This window comes from Pristis pectinata, chromosome 9 (genome assembly GCF_009764475.1).
Source record: "Pristis pectinata isolate sPriPec2 chromosome 9, sPriPec2.1.pri, whole genome shotgun sequence".
NCBI classification, from domain to species: domain Eukaryota; kingdom Metazoa; phylum Chordata; class Chondrichthyes; order Rhinopristiformes; family Pristidae; genus Pristis; species Pristis pectinata.
The window spans coordinates 7,832,569-7,852,649 of NC_067413.1; the positions used below are offsets into that span (position 1 = coordinate 7,832,569).

Sequence of the window (20,081 nt, forward strand, 5' to 3'; positions counted from 1 at the left end):
TGGAGAGAAGGCAAGAGGCAGGAAGGCAAGGCCAGGCAAAATATGAATGATTTTTAACTATCCATTAAAGTTATGGAAAAATTTACAAGTTAAAAGAGATTTACTGCAAGAATTTTTATACAATGGCATAGTCTCTGTCAGTCCTTTGGATCAGAAAATGTAATAATATAAAAGTGCACTCTCAATATGAAATGGGATAATTTAGTGGGTTGAATTAGTATTCTTATTTTACTTTTAACTTACCCCTATGATATTCTGCATGACAGTTTTCCCAGTTAAAATTTAGTCAATTGACTCGAACATAGTTGATGAGGATACACCTCTCAGCAATTATCATAATAAAGGGAGACTGTTTTCCTTGACTTTAATCAGAAAGTGACTCTTAAATCAATGACACCAAAGTAGTTTTGTTCTGTGCGTTCAACCTCCCTTTATAAGCAAGAATGATGAGGGCTTTTTTTTAAAGAGTACATGGCAAGAAATCATTTCCGCTGACTTGGGTGGTCAGTGAGGAGAGGACAGAAATTTAAAGAAGTGGGGGGAGCTGTGGGGAGTTTATTGATGCAGCGACAAAGCTCCTCACCTGAAAGGATAATGGAAGCACATTCAATAGTACCTTCAATAAAAATATTGGATAAATAGTTGAAAAAGAATGATTTACTGGGTGCAGACATGTCGATTATCCAATTAGGTCTTCCAAGGAGTTGGCACAGGCTTGATGGGATGAATGGCCTCTTTATGCTGTATGTTTAATAGTGAACATTGAGGATAAATAAGGGGAGACACAAGATACTGCAGATGCTATGCAGATGGTCTTGATGCAGGGTTTTGACCTGAAATGTTGAAAATTCCTTTACCTCCACAGATGCTGCTCGACCCACTGAGTTCCTCCAGCAGATTGTTTGTTGCTTGAGGATAAATAAGTTGGCATTCAAATTGGACTGTTCCCAATTAAAGCGGGCCATGGAAATATGTAGAAACCATTTTTTTTGTGTGAAGACTTATTACTATCCCTCCATTGCATCTTCTACATTGGATGCTACAAGGACATCTGCAGGTCAAATAGATTCCCAGAAACTGTTTTTCTCCAGTGTCGTATTCTGTAATAATATCAGGAATTGCTCAAACTAACCCTTTCAGGTTGGATCACACATTTGGCATTGAGACAAATGCCACATTTATTCATTTTCTTATCTTACATCTGTTTTTAATGAAGCCTTCAGATCTTCTTTTAGGGAGGGTGAAGCAGCTAAAATTTTTAATACTTTTTTTTAATCATGAACCACATAAATCTTGGAACAGTATGGGAGGTGACTGGGGTTGTTGGTGCCGTTCCACTGACTGGGAAAACCTGGCTGTGAATCCCAAACTCCTCTGACAGCTAGTTACTGATTTCATCCTGTCCATTGGCAGCATTGCTGAAGAGCAGCAAAGAGGGGAAAGGGGAAAGTTTGGGCTGGGGTTTTGCAACTGGTGAGTCTTGGTGCATGCCCCTGAACTGCACAAGCAGAGAAAACTCAGAATAAACCATTTTATCTTTTAGACAAGATATTGGGCTTTGTTCCCCCCCAAAAAAAACACAAAATATAAAAAGATCTATGCTTTTTTTCAAAAAAATAAGATTTATTGTCCTCTTCCAGTTTGTATTTTCTCACCACTCACTCTCACAAACCAGTCTTCCTCTGAAAGAGTTATTTCCTGATCTGCTGCCTGAATGCCCATGAAAATAATTCACTTACAGGTGCCCAAAAGTAATAATTGCCCTTTGAGTCTTCATATTATTCTTTAAAGACCCTGTCTTATTTCCAAATGAATGAACCATCTTGCATCACCAGGCTCAAGGACAGCTTCTGTCCCACTGTTATAAGACTCTTGAATGGTTCCTCTTGTACGTTAAAGATGAACACTTGACCTTACAATCTAGCTTGTCATAGCCTTTACACCTTATTGTGTACCTGCACTGCACTTTGTCTGTAACTGTGACACTTCACTCTGCATTCTGTTATTGCTTTTCCCTTGTACTACCTCAGTGTACTTATGTTTTGAAATGATCTGTATATATAGCTTGCAAAAGATTTTCACTGTATCTTGGTACATGTGATGATAATATTTCAATTCCAACAATATTGTAGCCAGGCAGATAGTTAGGTTACAAAGATTTATGTGAAGCAATTTGGTCTTGGCTTTGAAAAGGAAGATTACTTCTTGGGGAAAAAAAACTGGTGTTGGGTACCTGAAATATATGTTCTTATTAAAAGTACAAATCGACTGCATAGGAAAAATAAAAACAGAGTTTGTGTTTATGTTAGAGACACAAGAGACTTGCAGATGCTGGAACCTGAAGCAACAAACAATCTGCTGGAGAAACTTAGCAGTTCAAGCAGCATCTGTAGGAGGACTGTTGCAGGATTTCAACCCGAAACATTGCCATTTCCTTTCCTCCCGCAGATGCTGCTCGACCCGCTGAGTTCCTCCAGCAGATTGTTTGTTGCTTGTGCTTTTGTTATCTTTTTTGAGACTTCATTTCATTGCAAAGTTCTTTACTGTACCTCTGAAGTATAATTACTATTGTAATGTAGAAAAAGAGGCAGTTACTTGCGAACAAGCAATCTCCCACAATCAGCAGTGTACCAATGACTGCATAATCCTTTATTTTAGTCATTTTAATTGAAGGACAAATATTGCCCTGGGCACCCAGTGAACATCCTTGTTTTTCTTTGAAATGCTGCCAGGAGATCTATTATGCCCCTGTGAGAGGGTAGATAGGACCTCAGTTTAATGTCTCATCTGCTATGGTGCAGCATAGAACAATGCAGCACAGGAACAGGCCATTTAGCTCACGATGTTGTGCCAAACTAATTAAGTTAATGACACCGAATCCCTTCTGCCTGCACAATGTCCATATCCTTCCATTCTCTGCACACCTATGTGCCTATCTAAGAGCCTCTTAAATGCCTCTATCGTAACTGCCTCCACCACCACCCCTGGCAGCACATTCCAGGCACCCACCCTCTCTGTGTAAAAAAACTTGCCCCACACATCTCCTTTGAACTTTTCCCCTCTCACTTGAAATGCATGCCCTCTAATATTAGACATATTGACCCCGGGAGAAAGATACCGGCTGTCTATCTATGCCTCTCATAATTTTATAAACTTCTATCAGGTGTCCCCTCAGCCTCCGCCGCTCCAGAGAGAACAACCCAAGTTTGTCCAACCTCTCCTCATAGCACCTGCCCTTTAATCCAGGCAGCATCCTGGTAAACCTCTTCTGCACCCTCTACACAGCCTCCACATCCTTCCTATAATGGGGTGACCAGAATTGAATGCAATACTCCAGATGCGGCCTAACCAGAGTTTTATAAAGCTGCATCTTAACTTCCTGACTCTTGAACTCTGTGCCTCGACTAATAAAGGCAAATATGCCATATGCCTTCTTTACCACCCTATTGACGTGCGGCCACTTTCCAGAGCTATGGACCTGGACCCCAAGAATCTCCTCAGAATTGTGCTGGGAATATCAGCCTGGATTTAGGGTTAGAATGTCTGGAGTAGGGTTTAAGCTCACAACCATCTTACATTATTGTTCAAGTTAGTTTTCATGAATTAGTTCATTATTATAGGGTGCATGTGCACAGTCTGTTTCCCAGGGTGGAGGAATCAAGAACTACTGTGCATAGGTTTATGGTGAGAGGGAGAGATTTAATAGGAACCTAAGGGGCAACTTCTTCACCCAGACAGTGGTCAGTATATGGAGTGAGCTGCCAGGGAAAGTGGTTGAGACAGGTACATTACCAACATTTAAAAGGTACTTGGACAGGTACATGGATAGAAAAGGTTCAGAGGGATATGGGCCAAATGCAGGCATACTTGACTAGCTTAGATAGGAATCTTGGTCAGCATGGACCAGTTGGGCTGAAGGGCCTGTTTCCGTTCTGCAAAACTCTATGACTCCATTGTCACATGTACAGAGGTACAGTGAAAAGCTTTTATTTGTGTGCCATGCAGACAGATCATGCCGTACATAAGTACATTGAGGCAATAACAAGAAAACAATGAGGAATATAGTGTTGCCATTACAGAGAAAGTGCTCTGCAGGTAGACAAATAATGTGCATATAAATAGTCTGACCCCAGACTTCAACTGGGTCCTGACGCAAGTTCTTGACCCAAAACATCGACTATTCTTTTTCTTCTCCCTGACAGATGCTGCTCGACCCGCTGAGTTCCTCCAGCAGTTTGTTTTTGACTTGGTCACTCTCAGTTAAAGATTGCCTCCACCAGAATCACCTCCATCCCTCTGCTGGATAGCTCCTACATTTTATTCTTTATCTTTTGTTTTAAACCATTTTCCGATGGGTCACCATGCATAAGTCCCTGGACAATGGGGGTAAAGGTGTCCCCAGTGTCGCCCTCCTCCTGATGACCACCTTCATCTGTGGCTGCATCAGGCTCTGCGTGGAACCCAAGTACGTGGGCACCAAGTGTCACTACGTGCCGAGGTTCTACCTGTCCTGGCTGTTGCGAAGGATGGGCCTGGCCCAGTGGCCACACGGCGTCCCAGTCAGCTGGACGTTGCCGCACTACCTGTCCTTCGTGGAAAAGTTCTTCCGGACAAGTCCCTTGGACCACAAGTCCATCAGGAAGTGGTCAGCACAGAACATCCTGCAGACACTGCAGAAGAAGGACTCGATGGACACTGTGGGGTGGTTCCCTGAGCAGACTGTCCAGACCATCTGGCAGAATGCCTCATTGCCAGAACTCACCAACAAGTACCAAGACCTCGCTTGGCTGGCGGTGAGAGGGGCACTCCCTGTCAGATCCGTCCTGCATGGTTGGGGCATCACCCCCAGCGCACGCTGCCTCCGGGAGGACTGCGCTGGGGACGAGACGGTCACCCACCTCTTTGCTGGCTGTGGGTTTGCGAGGAGGGTGTGGCGAAAGATGCAAGGGTCCTTGTCATGTTTCATCCCCGGCAGCAGCGTAACAGAAGATTCTCTGATCTATGGGCTGTTCCCAGGGACGCACACAGAGATGGAGATCAACTGCTGCTGGAAGGTCATCAACTCGGTGAAAGACGCTCTTTGGTCTGCCCGAAAATTGTTGGTCTCCCAGCACTGCGAGATGTCTGTAGGGGAATGCTGCCACTGGCACATTCCAGGCTGCAGGAGTACGTGCTGAGGGACGCACTGAAGCTGGGTGCAGCCAGCGCGAGGGCTCGGTGGGGAAGGACGACAGTTTAGGGTTCTTCTGCCACAGGAGAGGGAAGGGCGTGGTCTGGGGAGGAAGCCCCTCAAATGTTGTAAATATGGGATTGGAGTATCACCCCAGGGAGCCACACATGTGGCATCGGTGCTGTGTTTTTTTATATATATATATATATATATATATATATATATATATATATATCAAAAGGTAATACTAAGAACGGAACTGTACACGAATGTAAAGGTTTGAACTGTTTTATTATTGTATATAGTTTCTTTTATGAATAAAGCTTATTTTGGAAAAAAAATTGTTTTACAGTACACCTTGTCAAGGCTGCTTGCTAACTGCAAGTCCTCTTCCATTTTACTTTGTTTCAGAGCTGTAGTGATGACTTTTCAAGAGTACCTCGGTGTCACCTATGTAACTGTAAGTGAGGATTCCAGCCCTCGCATGGTCATTCACAACAGATGTCCTGTGGCAATCATGATGAAAGAAAATATCAAAGGTAGAAATCTGATTTAATATCACTGAACTGTGGTTACTGTTTGTTTAAGCATTTTGCTTTGATTCTCGGAGATAATCAGTTTAGCTTCAATAAAAGAGAAAAGATAGGGCTTGTGGGGGAGTCGAGAACCGGAGGCCATAAATATACGATCGTTACTAATAAATCCAGTAAGGAATTCAAGGGAAATGTCTTTACTCAGAGAGTGGAGAGTCCATGCATCTTACTACTGAATGGAATGGTTGAAATGAGTGGCGCTGATAAAGTTAAGCAGAATAAGGACAAGGCAGGAAGGATTAGAAGAATAAGCTGACAGAGTCTGTTGAAGAGAGGAGGCTTGTGTGGAGTATATGCACCAGCACTGTTGAGGTACTGAGTGGTCTATGTGTACTGTAAAACTCTTATGTCGCGATCTGCAACTAAAAGAGTAAATGTCTGCTGATATAAAGTCACAGTGTTGTACGGCACAGAAGCAGACCTTTCAGCCCACCATGTCCATGCCAACCTTCCTGCCTATTGACATTTATCCCATTTGCCCGCATTAGGTTCGTATCCTTCTATGCCTTTCCCATTCAAGTGCTTGTCTAAACATCTCATAAGTGTAATGATTGTATCTGATTCCACACTTCCTCCTCCAGATATAAACCACACACTGTGTAAAATCCTTTCCCTGCTACCCACTGCTCCTGTCACCAAAGTGTTCTACCCCTATGCCTCATTGCACGTTCCTTCCAGGACATCCTCTCTTTAGGTACTGCTATTATGTTCTCCCTAAACAGTAGTGCAATTTCCCCTCCTCTGTGGCATTCTCCTTTGTCATGTCTGAAACTTCTATCCCTGGAGCATTAAGCTGCCCTTCCCTCAACCACATTTCTCTGATAGTTCCAATGATCCATGCTCCAAGCTCTTCTGATCCACCTGCAACTGCATACATTAAAGTAAATGCAGTTGATTCTGCCAGCCCTGCTGTGCTTCCTAACCTGCCTCTGTCTGCTCGGCCCACTGGTCTTGCTTAATTTATCCTCTACACTTCTCTCCTGCCTGCTGCACTGCTGCTGTGCTTTCCACCCATTTGCAATATCAGTTTAAACCCTCCCGAGTAGCATGAGCAAACCTCCCTGCAAGGATATTGGTCCCCCTTACAGTTCAGGTGCAACCTGTCCTTCTTGTACAGGTCCCACCTACCCCAGAACCCATCCTAGTTATCCAAGTACCTGAAGACCTCCCTCCTACACCAGCTCTTCAGCCCTGTCTAAATCTGTCCTAACTCCCCGCACTCGCACGTGGCACAGGGAGTAATCCTGAGATGGTAACGCTACACATCCTGTTTTTTAACCTTCTGCCTAACTCCCCATATTCACTTTGCAGGACCTCATCTCTCTTTCTATCTGTGTCATTAATACCAACATGTACGCCGACTTCTGGCTGTTCTCCCTCCCACTTCAGAATGTTCTGTATCTGATCTGAGGCATCTCTGACCCTGGCACCAGGGAGGCTACATACCATTCTGGAGTCTCACTCTCAGCCACAGAAGTGTCTGTCTATTCCCCGCACTAACGAAGGCCCCACCACAACTGCTCACCTAGACTTCTCCCTCCCCTGCTGTGCATCAGAGCCAACTGATAGAAATATGCAAATGGAAGTAAAATCTGTGGACGTATGAGTTGATTTTACACCACAGCTTGAACTCTTGACTTTCTTTGATCTTTAATTATTATTAATGAGTGTAAACAATGCAGAAATTTAGTTTTTCGGTATTAGTAGAAACTGCATGGTGTTCCAGGAATGTTATCCGATCATGAACCAAGACAATTGAGATATATTTTTTCACCATAATCTCTGACTTTTCCCAATTTTGCAATACTTGGAATAAATGGGACAGAATTTATTGGGAAATGCTGGCCCAACCCTACATCAGTGCCACCCTCTTTGGGTTTCCCTCTCAACCAAACTCACTTGGGTCTTGCTGATCTCGCACCAAAACACCTAATCCATTCCATCTAATGCAAAGTAACAGTATGAGGGACATGGGAAAGGATTAGCCATGTGATTTTAAATCAATTGAGTTTACTTTAATGTTTCTGTGTTTTAAATGTTTATATTTTTGATATACTTTGATCTGTAAACATTTCTGGATTTTCTTCAACTTTTCTGAATTCAATTCAACAGGCCATTTGGCCCATCTGATCTATGCTGGTGTCAATGTTTCACACAAGCCTCCTTCCCATATGTCAACAGTTGATCATAGTTTCTTTCTTCCCCATGTATCTGTCTAGCAAGGTATGTTTTCCTACCATTTAATCTGGGTAATTGTGCCTTATTTTAGATGTCCCAAAATGCACAGTTTATTGTCGAAAAATCCCCAGTGAATCATCGATTCATCATGAGCTTTACCATCATGTTTGGAATTTTCCTGACTGCAAAACTGAAGGCAGCCTGCCCGGGGTCCATCTCAGCAAGATGTCGTTGTCGGATCTCTCAGAGGAATGGAGTGATGTCATTGACCTGAACAGTCCTGGGACTCAAGTGAGATGTTGCAGCTTTGTCTGTGCTGTGTGTTCATCTGAGGTTCTTTTTGCTGGGCTTTTGGGCTCACACTGTGTGTTTTCATCAGGAATCTAAATGCATAGTGTTCTTTGCAATATCTCACACGAATGGGGCCCAGTTTTTCTGATTATTGGTGTTGGTTTATTATTGTCACTTGTACCGAGGTATAGTGAAAAACTTGTCTTGCGTACTGATCGTACAGGTCAATTCATTACACAGTGCAGTTGCATTGAGTTAGTACAGAGTGCACTGAGGTTGTACAGGTAAAGACAATAACCGTACAGAGTAAAGTGTCACAGCTACAGAGAAAGTGCAGTGCAATAACGTGCAAGGTCACAACAAGGTAGATCGTGAGATCAGAGTCCATCTCATCATATAAGGGAACCATTCAATAGTCTTATACAGCGGGATAGAAGCTGTCCCTAAGCGTGGTGGTATATGCCCTCAGGCTGCTCCTGTATCTTCTACCTGATGGAAGAGGAGAGAAGAGAGAATGACCCAGGTGGGTGGGGTCTTTGATTATGCTGGCTGCTTCACCAAGACAACGAGAGGTAAAGACAGAGTCCAAGGTTTCCATGACGTGCTGGGCTGTGTCTACAACCCTGCAGTTTCTTGCTGTCCCGGGCAGAGCAGTTGCCGTACAAAGCCGTGATGCATCCAGATAGGATGCTTTCTATGGTGCATTGATAAAAGTTGGTGAGTGTGAAAGGGAACATACCGAATTTCTTTAGCCTCCTGAGGAAGTAGATGCGCTTCAGGTCAAGTTTGTAGCACAGAAATAGATTTTTCATCCTAACCAGTCCATTTTGACACTCATGCTTCACACAAGCTTCCTCCCTCCTCAGCATGGCCGCTATTCTTTTTTCTCTCATGTTCTTTTCCGTCTGCTCCTTAAATGCATCTGTGCCATTTGCCAAAAGTTCCCTTTGGTGCAAGGTAGTTCACATTCTTACCACTATTTGGAGAAAGGTGTTTCTGAGGAATTCCCTACTGAAATCATGGAGTGATTTGGTGTTCACCAAGAGCAGCCTCAAATGTGCTTCAGCTGCAAGAAAAGGTCAGAGGCTGGGTATCCTGAGGTGAGTGACTCACCTCCAGGCACCTCAAAGCTTTTCTGCTCTACAAGGAACTAGTCAGGAATGTGATGGAATACTCTCCTCTTGCCTGGATGTATGCAATTCCAACAACATTCAGGAAACTCAAGATGATAAAACATGATTGGCACCCATTCATTCCCAACATCAGTGGTGCCCTGTGACTGCCATTTGTACAATCTACAAAATGCACTGCAGGTACTTGCCAACTCTGATGGCACCTCCCAGACCCATAACCTCTACCACCTGGAAGGACAAAGACATCAGGCCCTTGGGAGCAGCACCTGCAGGTTTCCAAAGTCACACACCACCCTGAAGTAGAAGTATACCACTGTCCCTTTATCAGTGTGAAGAACCAGAACTCCCTGCATGACACTACAGGTGAGAGTATCATCATTTTTAGAACTGCAAGAACCATAGAGGAAAAAAATTGCTCTCCTTGTCAATGACACCTTCATCCTGTAAGTGAACCTTCTACTCAACTCGTATATAACTGGAGTCAGATTCCTTAAAATGCCTATCTCCTCAAGTATTTGCTCTCAGGTTCTGGTCACAGTGTCTGATGGCTACTGTGTGTGCTGATCAAGGTGCCATAGAGTGCCAAAGAATGGCAAGCTTTCTTGCAATCACCTATGGAGTCATAGAATAACACAACATGGAAACAGGCCCTCGTTCCATATACCCACCAACCTCTGCGTGAAGAAGTTGACCCTCAGATCCGTTTTAAATCTTTCACCTCTCACCTTAAACCTATGCCCTGTAGATTTTAGTTCCCCTTCTCTGGGAAAAAGACTGTGTACATTCACCCTATCTATACCCCTCATGATTTTATACACCTCTATAAGGTCATCCCTCAATCTCCTACATGCCAAGGAATAAAGTCCAAGCCTGCCCAACCTCTCCCTATAACTCAGGCCCTCAAGTCCTGGCAGGATCCTCGTAAATCTTCTCTGCAGTCTTTCCAGTTTAATGGTCTTTCCTATAACAGGGCAACCAAAACTGTACACAATACTCCAAATGCAGTCTCACCAAAGTCTCGTACAATAGGACCACACAAATCTCTGCAAACCGTATATGTGATATTAGTGGCAGGGTAGTTCTGTTATTGTTCCCCATTTTACGGCTATTGACCAATGGTCATAGCACTTCACAGGTTTTTCACCTTGTCAACTGCTTTACCTCTCATCCATCTGTAATGTAGGTTTGGGGAATCTTGAATATTCCTTACCCTTTACAGGCACCAGACCACCAACACACTTTGAAATTTGTGCAGCAGTTCCATAGGACCACTGTGGCACATTGATCCTTCATTGCTACACAAAACTCGAGTTTCATTGAGAGCATCTTTAAACAAGAGCCATGAGCTTGTAACACAGCCTCTGCGGGACCCAACACTACACCCATTTGGAGACGGCTTTATGCCATGTGGTGGTGCTGACAGCTTTTCCATTTTAAGCATTGAGTCAGCCCGACAGCACATTTGGTGCATGAAGTACTCGAGCCAACAAAGAGGAAACCTTTGCATGTCAGACAGCAAAATCCGTAGTGTAGAGTCTTGGAACGGTGGAGTTGCCAGAATATTTGATTAGGGAAGTCTAGAGCAGGCATGCCTGGAGCCCTTGTCTGAAAAATCCAGGAATAGAAATCAAAAGGTCCTGTACATCATCAATAACATTGAACCTAAAGAGAAAATCCATCAAAGTGATAGTCTGTGGTGTGTTTTGGAAAGAAGTTAAATGAATAGAATCCTCTTGTTTTTGCTTGATAGAATTGTATTTTGTTTAAATAGAATTGATGGAGTAATAGAATGCCTGAAGATTTCTCCTCTTTAACTGCTTTTATCCTGGGATTTGTCATGGGATGTCATTCCATTAGAAGGCAGCTTCTCTCTGGCACCTTGTCCAAATTGCCACTTCTCATAAATGAGATGAGTGATAATCAGCTTCTGCCAATATGAATGTCAGACCTGGGGCGACCACTAGACAACTCCTCCACACACGTCCCCCAGCGCATTAATATGAAGACTTACTCGTCGGTGCCACTGGTTAATGATTGAGGAGGGGAAAACATAGTTAATTTTTCCCCTCCTCAACAGCTCTGCCCACACTGCACTCACTTAGCATGTCAACACTGATTATGTCTGTACAACCATTATAATAAAAACAGAAACACTCATCAGATCAGGCAACATCCATGCAAAGGGAAACAGAGTTGATGTTTCAGGTCAAAGACCTTTCGTCGGAACACAGAACTTCTTCAAGGTTGGCATTCCTGGAATTGAATTTAACAGTAAATCAGAAGACTGCAAAGGCTGAAAATCTCAAATAAAAATAGAAAATAGTGGAGACACTCGGCAGCTCAGGCAGTATCTGTGGAAAGAGAAAGAGAGCTGGAGACACAAGAGGCTACAGATGCTGGAATCTGAAGCAACACACAATCTGCTGGAGGAACTCGACGGGTTGAGCAGCATCTGTGGGAGGAAAGGACCTGATGCGGGGCTTTGACCCGAAACCTCAGTTCCTTTCCTCCCACAGATGCTGCCCAACCTGCCGAGAAACAGAGCTAATGTTTCAGGTTAGACTGCATTACCATGCCTTGGATAACACAAGACAGATCTTGAATTAGACCTTGATCTTTTCAGGTCTATACTTCTCAATGTATTTGTATGTACACTCCACTGTATTCTTAAGAGATCCCACATTTGAGACATTATTGTTCAAATCTCTGTTTCCTGCTTGAGCAACAAAATAGACTAACTTTTTTCTCAGCTAATCCTTCAAACAAGGTGACTTGTAACCTTGTCGGCCAAAACAATACAGGTTTAGGATCAACATAACTTTTTTACATTGCAGACGTTATTCATGAAAATCATTGTTTTTGTCACATTGACAATGTCACCAAATAATGTTTAGGCAAACAAACTATGCAACTCAATCTTTCAGTGAGCAAAACAGATTAAGATGACTGCTGGAGGGTTTTAGCTTGAAAATAAACCCTTTTTTTCATTAATTTTTGTTCTTCCTTTTCTCTCCTTTAGGTGGTGTTTCTGCCCAGTTATGGCTGTGTGTATGTGGATATCACTCATCACTCTGGCACCATAACCATGACCATGGCACCAGAGGGTAGAGCTGGCCCTGTTCTGACCAGTCTTCATGGGTAACTATCTCCACAAACTTAACCTTGATTCTACTTTGTACTCCACCCCTTTTGCAGAAGGACTTCCCTTCTGTATACCTTTCCTAATTGCATGCTGCAGCTCTATTTAAGAATAACAGGACACATCCCAAAAACAAAATCCATGAGCAATGATAAGAGATAAAAAAAACTAAAGGGGCGGCATGGTAGTGTAGCGGTTAGCGCAATGCTATTACAGCGCCAACGATCAGTGTTTGATTCCCGTCGCTGTCTGTAAGGAGTTTGTGCGTTCTCCCGTGTCTGTGTGGGTTTCCTCCGGGTGCTCCGGTTTCCTTCCACATTCTGAAGACGTACGGGTAGGTTAATTTGGGGGTTTAAAATGGGTGGTGCAGACTTGTTGGGCTGGAAGGGCCTGTTACCACGCTGTAAATAAAATTTTAAAAAAAGTTCCTCAGTAAACACACTGAGATAGAAGTTTACCTTAAGTTACATGTGCCAAATATGCAATACAGCGTTATGCTTGGTTTTCAGAATTAACTATTGTCGAAATCCATTGGGTTTCTTGAGTAATTTTGCACTCCTGCACCACCTTTTGATTAATATTTATGTCCAGGCACCTAAATGCCTTACTTTCTCCACAGTTTCTAGCTTCCGCCATATGTGAAAATAAAGTGGTGATTTTATTGAGATTTAGAAGATCCTAAGGTGGGTACGACAGGATAGATGTCGAGATGTTTTCACTTGTGGGAGAGTCTTGAACGAGGGGACATAGTTTCAAGATAAAGGACTGGTCATTTAAAACCGAGGTATATCGAAATTTGTTCCTCCAGAAGGTGGTAAATCTCTGGAATTCTCCACCTTAGAGAGTTGTGGAGGCTAGCTTGTTAAAAGTATTTGAAGAGCAGGTAGATAAATTTTTGAAAGATCAGGGGATTGAGGGCGATGGGGAACCAGCACAACGGACGTAAAGTTTGGGGTGGATCAGCCATGATTGTATTGAATGGGGCAGGCTCGAGGGGCCTTCTAGCCTACTCCTGCTCCTATGATTCCTATGTTTGTTTTTCTCACACTCAAAAGTAGCTGACCAAGCCACCTAAAGAGATACTAGTTCATGTCAATGAGGAATGCTTAATGGAGGATAGAGAAGTTAAGACAAAAGACTGGTTCAGTTTTCCAAACGATAGAGCCCAGGAAGCTGAGGCTTTGCCTCCAGTAGTGGAGCAGTGCCAGTACAGAGGGCAGAATTGGAGGCATGCAGAGGATTGAAGAGCTTGAAGCCGTTCAAAAGATGGAGAATGGTGAGGTCATGGAGGGATTTGAAAACTAATATAAGGATTTTGAAACTGAAACCTTGGTTTAGCAAGCACAGAAGTGAAGGCTGCACAGTATGTGTTAGGATACAGAGCCCATGGCTTTGGAAGACCTGATGTTTATAGAAAGGGCAAGGTCATAGAGTTGTACAGCGCGGAAACAGGCACTTCGGCCCAACTCATCCATGCCGACCAAAATGCCCATCTGAGCCGGTCCCATTTGTCTGCATTTGGCCCAGATCCCTCTCGGCCTTTTCTATCCCTGTATCTGTTGAAATGTCTTTTAAACATTGTAATTTAACCCACCTCCACCACGTCTTCTGACAGCTCATTCCATATACAGTACTAACCACCCTCTGTGTGAAAAAGTTGCCCCTTTGGTTCCCTTTTAAGTCTTTCCCCTCTCACTTTAAACCAATGTCCTCTAGTTTTAGACTCCTATCTTCCCTATCTTCATCATTTAATAAACCTCTATAAGGTTACTCTCAGCCTTCTATGCTACAGGGAAAAATGCCCCAGCCTATCCAGACTCTCCTTATAACTCAAGCCCTCCAGTCCCGGTAACATCCTTGTGAATCTTTTCTGCACCTCTTCCAGTTTAACGACATCCTTCCTATAGCAGGGCGACCAGAACTGCACACAGTACTCCAAGTGTGGTCTCACCAATGACTTGTACAATTGCAACATGACACCTCAACTCCTGTACTCAGTGCCTTGACCGATGAAGGCAAGCGTGCCAGATGTCTGCTTCACCACCCTGTCTACCTGTGTCTCCTCATTCAGGGAATGATGTACCTGTGAGAGGAAGGAACCATCAAATATAAAGCTAAGGAAGCAACCTATATTGTATTTCACCTTATGACTCTTCTAGGACAAATTAACTCATTCCAAATGTAAATCACATCCCTGAAATATCTGAACCAAAACCACCCAACAACTATTCTGTTTAAAAGAAAACACAAAGCATATTGGGGCTTTTTGGTGCAGCAAAGTTTAAAATGCCTTTGTGACCGCCAGGAAGAAAATGGTTAAATTCCAGAAAGATGGCAATCTTTATGAATAGCTGGTGTGATCCTTGTTAGTGGGCTCATGAGAAACAGTTCAAAGAGCTTTGTGCAGAATGTTTGAGAAAATTGCTGTTAACATTTCCCATTCATCCTCAGGAGAATTCCTTAAACATTTAAGAATTTAGTAACATGCCTTATGTCTTCCAAGGCTCTTAAAAATATATTTTGTCTGTTGCATTACTAAACTGTAGATTAATTTTCAACTCATTTTTTGCACAGGATGCTGAAACAGGTTGTCGCACTGCGAATGCTGATCACTCAGGCAAGCCTGACGATAAACGATGATGTAACCAATCAGTGTAAATCATCAGAACTGCTGAGGCTGACGCTGGACAACGTCCTATTGAACCTCGCACCGCTGGCGAACCACTCCAGGCCTCTGGCACGGGAGTTCCGAGCAGAGCCCAGTCATGGCTTCTCAGAGCTCTACATGCTGGAGGTGTGCATTGGGGACCTGCAGATTGACAACCAGCTTTATCACAAGACCAGCTTTCACTTCCCCGCCCTGCTGTGCCAAGAGCTGAAACCTGAAAACCCACAGTGGAGAATTGGCTTCAATTCAACACTTTCAGCCAAAGACCTTGATGACTACAAGCACAAATGTTTTATAAAAGCCCACATCCTCCTGAGAGAACAGAATTTTGTGTTCACCATAAATGAGATTAACTTTGAATTGAAACCTGCCAGGCTCTATGTGGAAGACACATTTGTTTACTACATAAAAACTCTGTTTAGCACGTATATCCCTGACACTGGGGCGAACCAAAAGCAAGGGAGGACATCATCTGTTTCAGCAGCTGACCTCTGCCTGCCTGAGCAAGTAACGAGTGCAACACATGCACTCGTGAATCCAATCAAACTGCAGCGATTGACCATCCAAGCTGTGAGCTTGCTCGTCAGCGTCCACGCTTCCATCAAGCTATACATTGCCTCAGATCACGCTCCTCTTTCCTTCTCCCTCTTTGAGAGAGGGCCCATCTACACCACCCCTCGGCAGCTCATCCACGCACTCGCCATGCACTATGCTGCAGGAGCATTATTTCGAGCAGGTTGGTACAATGATCAGAAGTTTGTCATTCCCATAGTGTGGCAGAGCTGTCACCTCAAGCCAGGGCCGGAAAAGCAGTAGATGGCATTGAACAATGACTGCGTACCTCCTACTTAGGAACAGGTAGATGAATTGGCCCCTTGGATGTTCCTCCCTGCAAGCTCAAACTCTATCTGCCCATTCTTACCCGTATCGCATTGGGTAACAAAAATCTATCAGAATTGGATTTTAAATTGTCCCAGTGTCATCCCCCGTTTGTGAATGGGGGTTCTAAATTGCCATCATGTCGAACTGTCTCCAAAGTTCCCACCTGAAACGTCTAGTCTGATCTTGCCCAATTTACATCCCCATTAAAGGTGAGGGTTTGGCTCTGTGTATTTTCTGGCTCATGAGAAACTCTTCAGAATCTTCAGCTTTTTCACAAGCCCACAGATATTGACGTGCTTTTGCTCAAAATAAATGAGAAGGACATTAAAATGACTATCTGTGATGAAGTTGTTGATCTCCTTCTGGGGAGCAGCATTTGAAGTTGTGCAGTTGGCCCCAGTATTTTGAATATGGTAAAACCCAGTTCAAGTGGCCAGGATCCGTCTACAGGTAACCTCATAAATTCCAGAACATTAACTAGAATTATTTCATTTGGGTGAGAGGCACTTGCTGTATTTTGGAAATCCATTTACCATTAAATCATAATGAAGTGCAATGCAGATACCGAGAGTTCCAATTTTAGCAATTCCATCCCAATATGTAGGTTTTGATCAGGAGACATGAAAATATGGAATTCATTGTTAGCTTCTCAAATGACATAGTTGAGACCAATAACTTTGTTCAGAATCAGGTTTATTATCACTGACATATGTCATGATATTTGCTGTTTTGCAGCAGCAGTATAGTGCAAGACATAAAAATTACTATAAGTTGCCAAAAATTAAATAAATAAAATGGTGCAAAAGAGGAATAACAAGGTAATGTTCATGGACTGTTCAGAAATCTGATGACAGAGGAGAAGAAGCTGTTCCTGAAATGTTGAGTGTGGGTCTTCAGGCTCCTGTACCTCCTCCCTGATGGTAGTAACAAGAAGAGGGCATTTCTCGGGGGGGGGGGGGGGGGGGGGGTGGGGGTGGTGAGAGTCCTAAATGATGAATGCCGCCTTCTTGAGGCACCGCCTCTTGAAGATGTCCTCGACGGTGGGGAGGGTCGTGCCCGTGATGGAGCTGACTGAGTCTACAACCCTCTGCAGCCTCTTTCAAGAAGGAAGGGGATATAGCGCACCCACCAATTGGGGGAACTGAGGAATCCATGGATGGGGTCTGAAAATGGGCCTCGATCAGCCATGACCTCACTGAATGGTGGATCTGCCGTAAGAGGCCAGATTACCTTCTTCAGCTTGTTCATTATGTTGTGCACTGCATTATGAAATACACAGTGAAAGGTATACTGAAAGGATCTAGCTTTTGGTTTGATGTTGACATTGCTGCCTCTGAGTCTGAAGGTGCAGGGTTCGAACCAGCCCTCCTGAAATCTCCCAGTGAATGGAGACCTGAACCATGAGTTGACACACAGCAGTTGTACTTGTGTCTGCTGGGGTGGGCAGTACTTCCTCATGGTTTGGTTGTAGAGCCCATCCAACCTGCTGTAGATCACTTCCTAGTCCATAGCTCCCTGAAAGTGGCATGCAAGTAGGTAGGGTGGTAAAGAAGGCGTACAGCATGCTTGCCTATATCAGTCGGAGCATTGAATATAAGAGTCAGAAAGTCATACTGTAGTTGTGTACAATTTTGGTTAGGTCACACTGGAGTATCGTGTGCAGTTCTGGTCACCTTATTACAGGAAGGATGTGGAGGCTTTAGAGAGGGTCCAGAGCAGGTTCACCAGGATGCTGCCTGGATAAGAGAGTATTAGACATAAGGAGAGGTTAGATACTTGCATTGTTTTCTCTGGAGCAGTGGAGACTGAGGGGAGACCTGATAGAAATTTATAAGATTATGAGGTGCAAAGATATGGTAGATAGTCAGAGTCTCTTTCCCAGAGTAGAAATGTCAAATGCTAAAGGGAATAGCTTTAAGGTGAGAGGGGGAAGCTTAAGGGAGATGTGCAGGGCAAGTTTTTTTATACAGAGAATGCTAGATGCCTGGAACGTGCTTCCAGGGGGTTGTGGTGGAAGCAGATACGATAAAAAGTGTTTAAGAGAGGCATTTAGGAAGACACATGAATATGAAGGGAATGGAGGGATGTGGATCGTGTGCAGGCAGATGGGATTAGCTTCATTTGGCATCATGATCGGCGCAGACATTGTGGGCCAAAGGGCCTGTCCCTGTGCTGTACTATTCTATGTTGCATTGTGACTGGCTGTAATGATGGTCACCTTGTGGCCTGTTAATCCACCAGTGAATATAACTATGCACCATTCACCAAGACAATCTGCCATTTCTAAAGCTTAATTCAATTCATTTATTTACTTCAATTTAATATCTTCATTTGTGTAGCAATTTCCTTCATACCTTTTTATTTACATACCTGGTAGGCTGGGTCGTTGGCTCCCTGGAAATTCTTGGAAGTCCAGCTAATTTGGTGCGAAGCATAGGGAATGGGATAGCGGACTTCTTCCGGCTTCCGTACGAGGGACTGACCCGTGGTCCAGGCGCCTTTGTCAGTGGAGTCTCCAGGGGAACAACTTCATTTGTAAAACACATTTCCAAAGGTAATACTTTGCCTCACCATTGCCTGGATATTCATCCCCAGTGGATGCCAGTAAGTGCATTATATTGCAGTGACTATACATTGTACTCTACTTCTGAAATTTAGCCCCTTGGTACATTTTCCTACATTCTAACAGTTTGCCATGCTATAATAAAGCATAAGAAAGTAAGTTCAGCAGCTTAATTGCTGCATCACCACTGTACCCAAACATTTAAGGATCTTTTGGTATCCCAAAGTTTTTTGCGGCCAATGTAGTACCAGCAAGCATTTATTTGTGTCTGTATAAGTTGTTGTATGAAGTAAAAAGAGAAAGAAAATATTTAGATAGATAGATAGATATCTTTATTAGTCACACTACATAGAAACACACAGTGAAATGCATCTTTTGCATAGATTAGTCTGGGGGCAGCCCACAAGTGTCGCCACAATTCCACGCCAACATAGCATGCCCACAATTTCCTAACCTGTATGTCTTTGGAATGTGGGAGGAAACCGGAGCATCCGGAGGAAATGCACACAGACACGGGGAGAACATACAAACTCCTTACAGACAGCGGCTGGAATTGAATCCGGGTCGCTGGCACTGTAATAGCGTTACGCTAACCACTACACTACTTTAGTGACCTCAAGACTTCCCAAAGCACCTATTCATTAATGAAATGTAGGGAGGAAAAGTACCTAATTATAGGAACAGATGCTTTGATTGGATATGATGCTGTCATCTTACAGTGTTTTGTGTTCTTTTATTCAGGCACCCTGACATCGATCACTAACCTAGCTACAAGTCTAGCCAGGAACATGGATCGGCTATCTCTGGATGAAGAGCACTACACCCGGCAGGAAGAATGGCGGAGGCAGCTTCCAGACAGCCTGGGGGAAGGTCTGAGGCAGGGGTTGTCCCGGCTGGGAATCAGTCTGCTAGGTATGGCAATATTGGTGAGGCTGATAATAAATCAAAAATGTAAATGCAAAACTCAGGAGCTCATCAGAGTAAATTTTGAAATTAGACCTCCAAACCCAGCGCCTGTTGAGGTTTTGAATCTGTGCTGTATCAGAAAACTAATAACCCCTTCACTGGAGCCCATGCATTATAAGGCAGACTGTGTTTCACCACTGGCCCTTTAATGTGGGTTTGGTTATTGATGACTGTAAATGTGTCTACGATGTGTCTACCGTTTATGTTGAAGCACTTCAGCTTTGTTTATATGGTTTTAAGTTTTGTGTAAACTTTGAAGAAAATCAGTTCATAATGAAGGAACCCAGATCCCCCACCTGCCCTGAAATGATTCTGTTGCCTTCAGGAAAATGAATCTATTAATCTCAATAAAATATTGCAGTTCCACTCTCGCTTTGCTTATGAAGCAGATTTACATGTCTGCTCACTGCACTCTGTGGCAAGTTCGGTGCAAGTTTATCTTGGAAGAGTGTCCTATTGTGACCATTTCATTTCAAATCTATTCGTAAATAAAGATGA

General features: G+C 43.5%; 1 protein-coding gene across 1 annotated transcript in view; it reads left to right on the plus strand.

The window, feature by feature from the left end:
• The window catches only part of LOC127574065 (intermembrane lipid transfer protein VPS13B-like), a 795,946-nt gene that overhangs the window by 762,436 nt on the left and 13,429 nt on the right, over window positions 1-20,081 (plus strand). The window contains 6 exon segments of the mRNA XM_052022696.1: window positions 5,582-5,709; window positions 8,033-8,232; window positions 12,385-12,503; window positions 15,079-15,908; window positions 18,432-18,608; window positions 19,359-19,529. Coding sequence (XP_051878656.1) covers window positions 5,582-5,709; window positions 8,033-8,232; window positions 12,385-12,503; window positions 15,079-15,908; window positions 18,432-18,608; window positions 19,359-19,529 — 1,625 coding nt within the window.